Below are 15,109 nucleotides of genomic sequence, written 5' to 3' on the forward strand. Positions count from 1 at the left end.
CCCGAACAAGGAGAGGGACCAACTTCGGCGGAAGTCATGACAGATGCAGACAACGTCGGAATAACAACAGTTTATTAATCCAACCGGGGCAGGCTCAGGGTCAGGTTAGGCAAAGGTCAGTAATCAAGATAGGTGCGGCAAAGGTACAGGACGGCAGGCAGGCTCAGGGTCAGCGCAGGCAGAATGGTCAACACCGGTAAAACAAGATAACAGGAACAACCGAGAGGCAGGAGCAAAGGGAGAAATGCTGGTAGGCTTAACGAAACAAAACGAATTGGCAACAGACAAACAGAGTACACAGGTATAAATACACAGGGGATAATGGAGAAGCTGGGCGACACCTGGAGGGGGATAGAGACCATCACAAAGACAGATGAAACAGATCAGGGTGTGATACCAAATAGGGCTATCTTCTGTATACCACCCCTACCTTGTCATAACACAACTGATTGGCTCAAATGCATTAAGAAATAAAGAAATTCCACAAATGTACTTTTAACAAGGCACACCTGTTAATTGAAATGCATTCCAGGTGACTACCTCATGAAGCTGGTTGAGATAATGCCAAGAGTGTGCAAAGCTTTCATCAAGGCAAAGGGTGGCTACTTTGAAGAATCGCAAATATAAAATCTATTTTGATTTGTTCAACACTTTTTTGGTTACTACATGATTCCATATGTGTTATTTTATAGTTTATTGTCTACAATCTAGAAAATCTAGAAAATAGTCAAAATAAAGAAAATCCCTTGGTATGTCCAAACTTTTGACTGGTACTGTATTGATTGTAGCAGAGTGCTCCATGGGATACAGTATTGTATAGTAGGGTGAGACTGAGTTAGGGCTTTCAGTCAATGATGTTTTCAAAATATTTTTTCCAATTCAACAGAAAAAACTGACAGCTCCCAGTTACCCATATGAATAGTGAGGCATTTTACAGTCTTGTTTGTGCCAATAGTTATGTGGTCCAATCTGGCATAGTAGCAACATTGTAGTGAAGAGAGAGTCATAATACCAATAAATTGTGTTTCTTTCTTCTGAGAGAGATATACAATACACAGTACTTCTTTAAATAAGTGCTTGTTTTTAGCTTGAATATCAAATTCAGATTAACCAGAAATATGTGAACGGCCTCCACCACACTGACTTCCTAGAAATTCGGCATCAACAACAATAACAACAGGGATGTGGTCGTCTTTTTACTACAAGGTCTGACAGTGTAAACTCATTACTACAGTACCCTACTGTATGCAATGTTTGCCATTCCTATTTAGACCATTTTCACTCCATAAACAATTGACAGTACCACTAAAAATTGGATAAACGTACCAATGCAGAATAACAACTAACTAGCAATTGCAGAATATGATCCGGGCATTACATGTATGTACACGACACACACAGGTGTTATAACTGTGCTGTAAACTAATCTATTCTATTCCTCCATGTGACTGCCAACCTGAAGTTGTTTTTCCTCTCCTCTTCTGTAAGTGGTTTTGGAAGGCCAGTAGGAGGCCCCCTTTCCTCTGGTCTAAAAAAATATCCCAATGCCCCAGGGCAGTGATTACCTGGTAAAATAAGGGTTAATAATAATAATAATTCTCTCTATGCACACATCACTGTTGTTTATTTTCTTCCACATATCTTTCACTTACTTTCACTGTGAAAGGAGGTCATTACAGGGACAGTTCTATTCACATTTACACTGTACTACTCCTGCTCATACGAGCAAGAGGCACTCCAGTCGGGCAGCCAATGAAAGTACTTAGGGGTGTGCTCCTCGAAAAGAACATGCTGTCCTGACCTAAATTAACTCCGTTCAAACCTGGCTGCAGTGAAAGCCAACCTAAGTGGCTGTCAGAAGTGGTGTGCTTTTCTTAATGCGTGCCTGATTGGAGAAAGCGAGTGTCAATAACATACTTTTTCCACCCTACTGTAGAACAGGATGTGCCCTGACTATGCGTGTTGTTTTTAAGTCGAGAGTCGATGCAAACTCCAAAAGAGAGAATTTGCGTGTTGTATTTAAGTCCAGAGTCGGTGCAAACTCCAAAAGAGAGAATGGGGCGTAAATCAGCTCAAGATGTGTAATAGTGAGAGTTGTGCGTAATTGTTTTGATACCACATGATAAATGTATATATTGCGATGGTTGTAAAATATCCTAGACACACTAGTTTGGTTTGCACATTACAAATTAGGTTGGTTACCTTTTCTCTGCAGCGCGAGTTACGTGTAATCGAAGTACGATTATTTCTTTTTTTGCACATTCTCTGAGCATGTCTCGTGGAATCTATGGTGATTTCAATTCTAAAGAATCTCTTCACTCAATAAACAGTAACATCATGCATTTTTTCAACTGTAGCATTATGCATAGATAAAAAAGAAACAATAATTTCTGGGTGACTTGTCTATACGTGTGTTTTTACACATTATCAACCATATCTCATAACTAATACCTTTACTAGCCTACTGCCGAGGTTGGCCCTGGCACACTATAGCCTAAATGTATAGCATAATGTGACAATGTTGACATATGGAGGAAAATGAATGTGCACATAATTCAGAATAATGAAAATAATAAATCAGTCACTTTTTATTTAACCCAATATAGTTTTTTTTATCAAATGATTGCCGGTTTCAGAGACACAATACAAAATATACAGGTATATTTTTAATCAGGCTCAGTTTTGCAACCTTTTGTATCCAAAAACATTTTTTAAAGTATTTACATAACAATGCTCAAAAAATGTCACTTTGGATATCAATACAACCACAAAAACCTGAACAAAAATAAGTTACTATAATTTTTACAAGGAAAAATACACAGGTACACTTCAAAGTTTTATACAGACATACTGTACATGCAGTGTAGTTTTGTCTTTTATCTGTCTGTCCTCCTCAAAGATGATAATTATTTCCTTTGTGTGGTCTATAAAGTGCCATGTCATGCTCAACATGAAGTCAACACACAATAAGAGGCAAATTGTTGATTCACATATTTATGTTTGAAAAGTGCCCAGTGGTTACAACACATCTGAGAGTGTAGGCTACTCTGGTCAAACTGGACCACATTATGAATAAGTTAAAGTAAACCAACTGATTCTAGGGTGGCATAATAATAATAATTAATACTTCAAAATGGGAACTCATATTTTCAAACTTTTACCAATAATTTCTAACTATGCAATGAATAAGGCCTAATCATTTAATAATTTTTCCATAAAAATAAGACAAATGTTGAAACTTTGGCAGGATCTTTCCCTTTCGCAGTAGGAAAACTTAATAAAAATAATAATAATTTATTATTTGCATGTAAACTTGTATCTAGTTAGGTCTTGTATCTAGTTAGGTCATGTAACATAGAAGTCCTTCTGATTGACAGTATGAACTTAGTGTAGCGTTGGGTCAATTACATTCAAATTCAGTCAACTCAGGAAGTAAACAAAAATTCCAAATATTTTCTCTCATTGAAAAACATTGAGGAAAATTGGAATGACTTTCAGTTTACTTCATCAATTGAAATAGAATTGACCCCAACCCTAATGACCAGCTTTTGAATAATATGCCTTCAAACTATGTACTACCACTGAACACTGAATAAAGCCACAAAATAGAAACAACTGATTCTTTGATGAGATACTCTCAAAAACCCTGACTTAGAAATAATCTGCATTTATAACTATCAATTATACCTGAACAAGGATATCATATGACCACTTTTACAAACAAACAATGTTTTTTTGAAAACTGCACAGCAATTCTTCAAGACACTTATTTTATCAACATACTAATATTATGTTTTATGTGCTACATATGAAACATAGGTAGTTAAAATAAAAGTGAGCAAAAAGGGAAAAACATCCAATTTTGCACACTGCTACATTTTCTGCTTTTGAGGCGATTGGATTAAATTGAGCGCCAAAACTTTAGTGTAAATATTCAGTGCTTGCACAGCCTCCCTCCCTCCTAAAGGCAGGCCATTTTGTATCCTGTCTTCTCTTCTATCCCTCTTCTCTTCTTCAGGTCCTGAAGTACAGTATTCAATGAAAAAGGAGGACTTCTCAGCCCTGTGGGGAAAACAAATTCATATTAGCTCTGTTCACAGAAGGGGTTATGGGTACATAGCCTGAAGGTTATAACACATGCATAGTAAAGACAGTTTAGTTGTCCAGTATCATGCATTGTGTATTCTGCTGAAGCAAGAAAACAGTGCAAAAGTGTACATTAAATGTCAACATGTCACTCAAGACAGACTTCTGCAGAGAGAGAGCAGCATCTTGAAGAGCTCATTCTCTTGAAAACAACCCTTCCTCATGCAAAGCCTGCTGATGACGTGTTACTACTGTTCTGCACTTGAACTAGGCTTGCTTAAGTTAATATTAGACCAGATAGCTGGGGCGTTTACCAAAGTGTGTCATCTACACTTTTTAACATCTCACTAAGGCTTCACAACTGAAATGCTAATGTTTATAATAAGGTTATTAGAACAACCGGGTTATGCTCCAGGACATTCTAATTCCACATGAACAAATAAAATGCACACATCATTTCACACTCACCTGACAGTATACATTGGAAATGCATGACGATGAAGTTCTTACCTTGGTATTAGTGTTCATGTGTCCTGGAATCGTTTTTGCTGGGTGTCTGCTCTACTGACTCTGACACAACTTCATCCTCTTCACTGGAATGTGACTTTTTACCAGTACTTTGGGGTTCTGAAACACAATTTAAAGACATGTCAGTAAACAGTTTATCGCCAAAAAGCTAATTTCCCGCCCTGTTGAATAGTTCAGAAATTAAGTTTATCATCAAGCTAAACAGCCAAGTGGTTATGTAATCAGGCTATTCATTAGGTCAGATCAGAACCAACATTCAAAACACAAGACGAGGAAGAAATCAGTGTAAAATAGCTTGACACACAAAGCGTGTCGTTCTGGAAAGAAAGTAAGTATCGACGGAATCTAGAGATGAGGGGTACAAAGTATAGGCTTTCTGCGACATTGTATCAGTGCAGTGAAGCAGAATTGTTATACAATTTCGCAGATTGTAACGATTTAACTCGACTGTGGCATATTGTGCGATGGAGGCTGGCTGAATTGTTTTCGATTGGTTAACTCTAAAATCAAGTCAATTTTCAAAACTGCATCATTTACCTGGATTTGCAGGTCTTTTCCTTGCCCAGTTGTGAGAGTGGTGACAATGCGTCTGCCTCTCGCTCTTCTCAGTCTCCTCGGATAGCTCAGCCCCGTTCGTAGGACAGCTCGGTCGGACTCGGTAATCATGATTCCCGTTATGGCCCACATTTCCAGAGGACCAGACTCGCTTGTGAGGCGGTCTGCTGTAAAAGTCAGGCAGGTCACTGCTTTTCATGGGTTCCCATTTATAATCTCCCTGGGAAAGGGGCTTGTCGTTCAGGAAATCATAATTCCATTTGTCAATAGAAGCCTTCTCCATCTCTTTCATTTGAACCAAACACTCCCTCCTAAATTCGTCGTGATCTACCGATCCGAAAAGATTTCTGCGAATCGGGGGCTTCGTGTGATCCGTCGGACGCGGATCCACCCTTTCCAACGTCGGACTCACATTCGAAAGACTAACATTTGACATGTTGTTGCACATATGAAAACGACCATAAATCGCGACGGTTTACCAGAAAAAAAACAAGTATTCCTTTTAAATAAGCGACCTGAAACACAAGTTAGAGACGCAAGCATAGCATCCGTAAAACAGCCAACGTGATTCCCCCTCCAAGCAAAAAACAATCTGCCCGAATAGTGAAAGCTTAGTTCTGTTGGTTGTTTTCTGCCGTTTGACTACGGAGCTAAATCTTCTGTGCTGTACCAAAGATGATGGATATACTGGCAAGATACATGTTTCTCCGCCACAATGGGAGTCGTTGTCCACAAAGCGGCACGGCAGGCTGTCTAGCTCCCGCCTACCCTTTCTTTGGATTGGTGAATACATCTCATTATTGTAATATATTTTTAAATATTCGGTGAGGGTTGTTGTCGTCAACCGCCTGTACTGAATGGAGAGAGATGTTATGATTCGAGCCTCATTTCATTAATATGCATAGCCAACTGAAGACAACTCCAATATAAAGTGTTTTTCCTTAAAGTTGCTGGTATGTCATGTCTTTCTTATAAACTTATATTCAATCAAATAAACCTCACTTAGAAAATAATCCATAAATTTTTTTGTTGACCAAATTCGACATTTTTATTGACCTCCATAAAAATCGCCTTGCTTGGTGGGCGAAACAACGAAAAACGTCCCCTGCTGAAAGGAGACAAGTTTTTTTGCGGAGTTGGGCCTCTTCCTTTCACTGGCTGTTATGGAAATCACCAGCGGCGACTGCTGGGCGATGACCAGTCATATCGAGTGGTTCCCATGACGAATTTGACGCTATGCAACCCAAGGTTGGAGACCTTCTTCAGCAAAGATGGCTGACAAAAATACTAAGATGGAAGCAAATGTAAGTAATTATGTCATAACGAGTCACGCAAAAAATGTACAGTTGAAAGGAATATGTTAGTTAATGTAGAGACAAACGATGATGCATATTGTTTTGTCATAAAGTTAATTGACGAAAATCGCTATTTAGCAAGCTAACGGACTAGCTAACATTAACCAGCTAACTAGATAGCTTTATGGGTGTTGTGACGTCATGAGTATGAAATTGAGGGTGGGTATAATTTGTGGAACTTTCCAACAGGAATCTGTTCCAAAAACTTCTTAAAGTACAAGGTTGCCAACAAACAACGCATACAATTTAGCATGATCAATTCACCTAGCTAACTAACATTAGCTGCCGAATAGGCATCAACTCACCCCAAAGCTTATTCTTAATGTTTGTCCATAGGCTATCAGAGTGAGGACAGACATTTTCCGGAATAAAGGTGGTGAGTGAAAAACATAATGACATAGCCCACTCTACCCGGTATCGTATTCTGCGGCTATACAACTTTGTAAGCATTGTTTGTTGGCAACCTTATTTACAATCTTTTTGGACAGATTCCTGTTGGAATGTTCCACAAATTATACCCACCCTGAAATTGTAATTTGTGTTGTTTAATGTTTTAGGGACTCCTGAGAAAACCAGCAAACCAGGCTGTCGTCTTGTGAATTAGTGGATGTGAAGAATCTATCTAGCTAAAGCATTTACTGCAAATTGAATGTAGAATTTTGTAAGCTTGCCTTACTGATATTTCCCATGCAATGCAGCTGAAGTAAGGTAGCTAGCTAAATTGTTTCTTGCTTATTGTGAAGTGGAGGATAAAAATACCTGTATGCCTATGGATGTGTAGCTAGATAGCCGATCTGTGTATGGACCGTAAAACGTTTGGTAACCTAGCTATGTACCTCAGCTATGATAGCCTGTTGTATCGACTTCAGAACAGTCTGAACGACATTAATAAAGCCTATGAATTGAGTAGAATATAATATATCTTTGTGCCAAGGCTGCAAATCCTATATACATATAGTTATTAACAAGCATGAGATCCCTACATTGCAGCCTGTACATTAAGTATATTCACTGATCATGTATTCTACCTTGGCAAATAAAGTTGCGGTTCAGGTATTAATGTCTGTGAGAAATTCTTTTTCCATCATATCTAATACCAGGAGTATCAAACTCCATTCTTTGAATGATGCTGTGTCTGCATGTATGTATTACAATTATACACTTAAACAGTGTTTACCAATCCTGGTCCTGGGACATCAATGGTTACACATTGTAACTATGCAATAGACTAGAAACATGATTTAAGTAAAGGCTGATTTGTAATTCAAATATACAGAAAAAAACTACACTACACTACCTATGCATCATGTAAATATTCTAAAACCGGTTCATCTCAATATCTAACTCCCTTCATCTGCATTGATCTGAGGACACAGAATAGGTGTAGTAGTATATCAAATGAGAGACTTAATTTCAACCAGTAGAGAATGTGAAACACTTAATTGAAAGAAGTTCATTATCCAAGTGTTCTAAATACATAATACATGCATTATCAATATTATAATTGTAATATGATATTACAATTACAAGTTCAATCTGTACTTCAATACACATCTGCTGTTCATTATAAAAACAGAGGAAGAAAGAGGAAGTGTGAGAGTGTAAAAGAAAGAAAGGGAAAGAGGTAAGAGCAGAGGAGTCAAAAGGAACAGGGAAGACAGCATATGATTGATGAATTAGTGATACCCTAATGTTCTCTGAGTTCATCACAATTACATACTGTAATAGTGTCTCAAGCAGTGTCTCCAAACAGCCTTGGGCCCCAGTTGGCCCGAAGGTTATCTTAAGAGCAGGTGAGATGGCGATGACGGGACTGGGAGTTGGCTTCTTCTCCCACATCAAAACATACCAGCAGATGAGAGACAGATGGAGAGATATAATTTTAAAAAACAAGGCTTAATCATGCTAACAGTCATCATAATCATCAGGAGGTGAAATGCAAAACTGACCTTGGATGATTAACTCTGGGACTAGTACATCTCTCTGTATTTCAATGTAAACATCTCTTTAATAATACTTCCTGTTGACCCGACCAAGTGACCTCTCACCTCTGATCATGCTGTGCCCTCTATGTAACCAGTTCAGATGCGGGTGGGGTTCACCAACATAGCTGATATAACCTAGAGGATTTAGAGAGAAGGGAGGAGAGGGATGAAGTGAAGGAGAGAGACTGTTATTGACAAAATAAGGTAGTTAAAAATATAGTGTTCAACAGGAATCTGTGTGTGTGGTCTCACCTGGTGTCCACGATAAGTGGCTGCAGAGTACTTTATACTGAAAAACATGCACAGACACAAGGACAAACAATATAGCATAGTTATATAAATATAAAAAATGAAGTGTCTTACTATTCTCCATGGTTGGTCCTCTTGCCTATCCTTTGAAGGTGGAAGGAGCCACAGTTATGCACCTGAGCCTGCTTACTGCACAATCCATTAATAAGATTTATACACAAGTGTGTAGGTGTGGGTTATAGGGTGTCTAACTGTTCTAAATGTTTTCAATATGGGTGACTCTTAAAAGACCCAGTTTTTTTTGTACAAACATCACCTTTACCAGAACAGCACCCTCACCTGAGAAGTAGAAATCAAAAGGAGAGAAACTGGAACTTTAATAACTGCAGTTGACATAGGTAATACTCTTATTGCAATGTGTATGGCTCTTAAAAGAGCATTTAGTTGTGCATAGTGTAGTCTATGATGTTTCCAGGGAACAGCACCCTCTTTGAAGAAGTAGGAGGTGAAGATCTACCCCACACGGATTGCCTCCAGTGCTGTGTTGTTGGCCCCCATCCTTGAAAGGTCATGCAGAGCAGCAGACCTCTCCTCTGGCACACGGTGGTGAGCTGCAGATCCCCTCATGGTCCTCGTGTCCATACTCATGAAGTTATGCAGGACACAGGTAGCATTCACATGCCTGAATTCCCCTTGGAGGCAGTCCCAGATGGCCATGGTCACCCAACCTTTCAGTGCCCTACATGGTAACTGTAGGCAAATGTTTTGAAGGTATCTCCAGTTACAAGGTATCTATAGGAATATGGAAGACAATGTCATTTTTAGAGTTTTACATCACCAGATCATTGTGGATTACTAAAGTATAATATCCCTTATAACAAATCATGATAACATTGGATAGGCAGATGCATGTGCACACACATGTGCATGTGTAGCATGTGACAATAGCAGGATCATATCAAGGATAGCATCACAAATGAATACATAAATACCACTTAAAGCTTGATCATTTGAATCAGCTGTGTAGTGCTAAGGCAAAAACAAAAATGTGCACCCCTTTGAGTCCCCAGGACCAGGACTGAGAACCATTGCTCTTCATTGGGACTTCATCTGCAGACAGGCTTTCACAGCTCTCTGTATCTAAAGACAGAAAACCTCACAAGAAACAGACTTCATTATACTCAAATTAGACCGCACTGAATATTATTTTACTGTTATCTCCGTCCTCACTTCTAGGGACTGGAACTACACAAAAGTGCCTGCCCTATCTAGAATAGCCTATTCTCTCACTTTGACAGTTGGGGCTGCTATCCTTTGACCCTCCTCCATGGATGTTAGCTAGCTACCTACAAATGCATTTGGAGTTCGTTTTTTAGTTAGTTTATGAGCTAATATGAAGTTAGGTAGCTGGTGATATTTCATTCACTTAGCTAGTGTAATGGGAATTTTAATGTTTGTGGTTTTCTTATAACTAATTTATGTGTTCTATTCATGTGCTGTTCTATAAACCAATTTCTGTGTTCATGCAAGTGGCTGACTGTACAAATCCTCACTTATCAGTAGCTGCAATTTGGCAGTACGCCGAGACCGTGTTTTGTGAACAAACGAAAGCTCTCTCAGTTTCAAGGTCTCAGCATAAAGAGAAGCCTTGTGAGGTGTTGGTCTGTCACATGTTCTGAAACAGTTTGGTCGGTCACATGAATGAAACAAAACGGTAATTATTAATTAATTATGCCAAATCATGCAAATAACGTTTCTGTGCATAGCCGTATATAAGAGAACTGCTGGGTCTGGCCAGGGAGAGCTCCTGATGTGTACTAAGGTGCATTGAGTTGGTTGGAACCTCTACAGCACGCTGACAAGAAACAATGATTAATTTAAGATTGTCTTTGAGTGTCCCTGTGTAAGAATTTCCACGACACTAGCCATCTATACAGTATGCAAAGTTGGCTAGATAGCTAGCTACGTTAGCAGCTCATTTGAGTTAGCCTGCACTGTAAGTAGATAGCTAATAATAAAAAAAAATACTCATTTTTTCCAAATGTATTTACTTACTTGAATAGGTTCTCCCAGCCATGTGGACAATTGGAAACAGGGCAGTAAAGTTTGTTCGTCACTAGAGCGTTTTAGAGCACATTACTATTTAGCTGTGAATAAATTATTGAAATAGAGAATGTGTTATACTATTTACCCATTTAATAACCAGACCTTCATACAAACTTGCTATGCTAAATTCTTGACACACAATCAAATGTGCTGCCATATGCTGCCAGCACGCCCATAAGCGAGCCACTCTGGGCGACCTAAGTGGCACGTGGCAATTTATCGCATGCTAGTGTACACAAGCTGTAAAGTTGGGAAATGCTGAACTTTTTCACCGCCTCCCACAACACGTTCGCACCGCCAAACGGTCCCCTGCCCTCTCCGCTTCCCTACCATTGCAAATGAATAGGAAGCGGCGTTTCACCGCCCACTAGTGTACACGGAGCATTAGAGAGGAACTACTAGTAAGTTATTAATAAGTGACCATGTCTAAAGTAATAACCTGGTAGTCTCAGTACTTGAATAAAGTAATATTTGTATTATTCTTTATGCACCTATATTTTATTGGTTTATGACAAAAGAAAGTGGATGGCAGTCTCTTATGAATGGTCATAGAATGACACTTTGTGACAGGTTTTGGAGCCAGAGTAGGAGATTTTTGTTTGGAATTGTCTCCCTAAAAAGTGAGGAGAGATAGGGAAAGGTTCTGTGGAATTATACATGTCCTGCATTTGGCAATGTTGGGTTCAGGGTTCATTAGCTCTAATATCCCCATTTTGTTTGGGCTTTTTAAAACTGCCTCCAGTCCAGAGTGACATCTCCTCAGTGTTAAATGCCGTCCGTCATTGTTGGCAGCTCGCCTATCGCCAACTGACTTTGACACAATCTGACTATCACTGCAGTTTAGTGGTTACAATTACTTATGTACTTGGAGTTCCCTCACTGGGACATATGCAATTGAGCTTTTCTCCAAAATGGCTCCCTATTTAGTGCACAACTTCCGACCAGGGCCCATGCAGCTTTGGTCAAAAGTAGTGCACTAGTCTAAATAGGGAATAGGGTGCCATTTGAGGGGCATACACAGAATGCTCCTATGGATCAGAGAGGTTTCATTTACTCTGCAAGGTCAACGGATCTTGTTTATAAACATTGAGGTCATCCATAGAAAAATAGTGTTTGTATCACTGCTTGGGCGAAGCATAATTCATAATGGATCCCCATTAGCTGCTGCCAAGGCTGGGGTCAAGCATTCCTGTGGCCCAGGAAAATTAAGGCAGTTTATACAATCTTTTAAACATTACAATACATTCACAACACACTGTGTGCCCTCAGGCCCCTACACCACCACCACATATCTACAGTACTAAATCCATGTGTATGTGTGTGTATAGTGCATATGTTATCGTGTGTGTGTGTATGCATGTGTCTGTTTGTGTTGCTTCACAGTCCCTGCTATTCCATAAGGTGTTTTTTTTATCTGTTGTTTAAATTACATTTTTCTGCTTGCATCAGTTACTTGATGTGGAACAGAGTTCCATGTAGTCATGGTTCTATGTAGTAGAGATCGTCCGATTATGATTTTTCAATGCCGATACCGATACCGATTATTGGAGAACCAAAAAAAAGCTGATCTCGATAAAAAATATAAACAATCGTCCAATTTTTATATATATTTGTAATAATGACAATTACAACAACACTTTATTTGAACATAATATAATACATAAATAAAATCTATTTAGTCTCAAAAAAATTATGAACATGTTCAATTTGGTTTAAATAATGCAAAAACACAAGTGTTGGAGTAGAAAGTAAAACTGCAATATGTGCCTGTAAAAAAGCGAATGTTTACGTTCCTTGCTCAGAACATGAGAACATATGAAAGCTGGTGGTTCAATATTCCCAGTTCTTCAATATTTCCAGTTAACAAGTTTTAGGTTGTAGTTACTATAGGAATTATGATGCGTCGACTATTTCTCTCTATACCATTTGTATTTCATATACAGTGGGGAGAACAAGTATTTGATACACTGCAGATTTTGCAGGTTTTCCTACTTACAAAGCATGTAGAGGTCTGTAATTTTTAGCATAGTTACACTTCAACTGTGAGAGACGGAATCAAAAATCCAGAAAATCACATTGTATGATTTTTAAGTAATTCATTAGCATTTTATTGCATGACATAAGTATTTGATCACCTACCAACCAGTAAGAATTCCGTCTCTCACAGACCTGTTAGTTTTTCTTTAAGAAGCCCTCTTGTTCTCCACTCATTACCTGTATTAACTGCACCTGTTTGAACTCGTTACCTGTATAAAAGACACCTGTCCACACACTCAATCAAACAGACTCCAACCTCTCCACAATGGCCAAGACCAGAGAGCTGTGTGAGGACATCAGGGATAAAATTGTAGACCTGCACAAGGCTGGGATGGGCTACAGGTCAATAGGCAAGCAGCTTGGTGAGAAGGCAACAACTGTTGGCGCAATTATTAGAAAATGGAAGAAGTTCAAGTTGACGGTCAATCACCCTCGGTCTGGAGCTCCATGCAAGATCTCACCTCGTGGAGCATCAATGATCATGAGGAAGGTGAGGGATCAGCCCAGAACTACACGGCAGGACCTGGTCAATGACCTGAAGAGAGCTGGGACCACAGTCTCAAAGAAAACCATTAGTAACACACTACGCCGTCATGGATTAAAATCCTGCAGCGCACGCAAGGTCCCCCTGCTCAAGCCAGAGCATGTCCAGGCCCGTCTGAAGTTTGCCAATGACCATCTGGATGATCCAGAGGAGGAATGGGAGAAGGTCATGTGGTCTGATGAGACAAAAATAGAGCTTTTTGGTCTAAACTCCACTCTCCGTGTTTGGAGGAAGAAGAAGGATGAGTACAACCCCAAGAACACCATCCCAACCGTGAAGCATGGAGGTGGAAACATCATTCTTCGGGGATGTTTTTCTGCAAAGGGGACAGGACAACTGCACCGTATTGAGGGAGGATGGATGGCGCCATGTATCACAAGATCTTGGCCAACAACCTCCTTCCCTCAGTAAGAGCATTGAAGATGGGTCGTGGCTGGGTCTTCCAGCATGACAATGACCTGAAACACACAGCCAGGGCAACTAAGGAGTGGCTCCGTAAGAAGCATCTCAAGGTCCTGGAGTGGCCTAGCCAGTCTCCAGACCTGAACCCAATAGAAAATCTTTGGAGGGAGCTGAAAGTCCGTATTGCCCAGCGACAGCCACGAAACCTGAAGGATCTGGAGAAGGTCTGTATGGAGGAGTGGGCCAAAATCCCTCCTGCAGTGTGTGCAAACCTGGTCAAGAACTACAGGAAACGTATGATCTCTGTAATTGCAAACAAAGGTTTCTGTACCAAATATTAAGTTCTGCTTTTCTGATGTATCAAATACTTATGTCATGCAATAAATGCAAATTAATTACTTAAAAATCATACAATGTGATTTTCTGGATTTTTGTTTTAGATTCCGTCTCTCACAGTTGAAGTGTACCTATGATAAAAATGACAGGCCTCTACATGCTTTGTAAGTAGGAAAACCTGCAAAATCTGCAGTGTATCAAATACTTGTTCTCCCCACTGTACCTTTGACTATTGGATGTTCATATAGGCACTTTAGTATTGCCAGGCTAATCTCGGGAGTTGATAGTCTTAAACAGCGCTGTGCTTCAAGCATTGCTAAGAGCTGCTGGAAAAACGCAGTAAAGCGCTGTTTGAATGAATGCTTACGAGCGTGCTGCTGCCTACCACCGCTCAGTCAGCCTGCTCTATCAAATATCAAATCATAGACTTAATTATAATATAATAAACACAGAAATACGAGCCTTTGGTCATTAATATGGTCAAATCCGGAAACGATCATTTAGAAAACAAAACGTTTATTCTTTCAGTGAAATACGGAACCGTTCCGTATTTTATCGAACAGGTGGCAACCCTAAGTCTAAATATTGCTGTTACATTGCACAACCTTCAATGTTATGTCATAATTATGTAATATTCTGGCAAATTAATTACGGTCTTCGCAACGAGCCAGGCGGCCCAAATTGTTGCATATACCCTGACTCTGTTTGCACTGAACGCAAGAGAAGTGACACAATTTCCCTAGTTATAATTGCCTGCTAACATGAATTTCTTTTAACTAAATATGCAGGTTTAAAAAAATATACTTCTGTGTATTGATTTTAAGAAAGGCATTGATGTTTATGGTTAGGTACATTTGTGAAACGATTGTGCTTTTTTTGCAAATGCGCTTTTGTTAAATCATCACCCGTTTTGCAAAGTTGAAGTA

General features: G+C 39.4%; 1 protein-coding gene and 1 long non-coding RNA gene across 2 annotated transcripts; both read right to left on the minus strand.

The window, feature by feature from the left end:
• Positions 1-2,561: 2,561 nt before the first annotated feature.
• On the minus strand, positions 2,562-5,861 carry LOC115198635 (cyclin-dependent kinase inhibitor 1B). The gene is made up of 3 exons (XM_029760717.1): positions 5,152-5,861; positions 4,597-4,713; positions 2,562-4,062 (listed from the first exon to the last, which is right to left on the minus strand). Exons 1-2 carry the CDS (start codon positions 5,615-5,617, stop codon positions 4,604-4,606), a joined length of 576 nt encoding a protein of 191 aa, XP_029616577.1. The 5' UTR covers positions 5,618-5,861; the 3' UTR covers positions 2,562-4,062; positions 4,597-4,603.
• Positions 5,862-9,118: 3,257 nt separating this feature from the next.
• Positions 9,119-12,128, minus strand: LOC115198636 (uncharacterized). The gene is made up of 2 exons (XR_003879269.1): positions 9,813-12,128; positions 9,119-9,550 (listed from the first exon to the last, which is right to left on the minus strand). It is a non-coding gene; the product is annotated as an uncharacterized LOC115198636 (long non-coding RNA).
• Positions 12,129-15,109: the final 2,981 nt, after the last annotated feature.

This window comes from Salmo trutta, chromosome 8, assembly GCF_901001165.1.
Source record: "Salmo trutta chromosome 8, fSalTru1.1, whole genome shotgun sequence".
Taxonomy (NCBI): Eukaryota; Metazoa; Chordata; class Actinopteri; order Salmoniformes; family Salmonidae; genus Salmo; species Salmo trutta.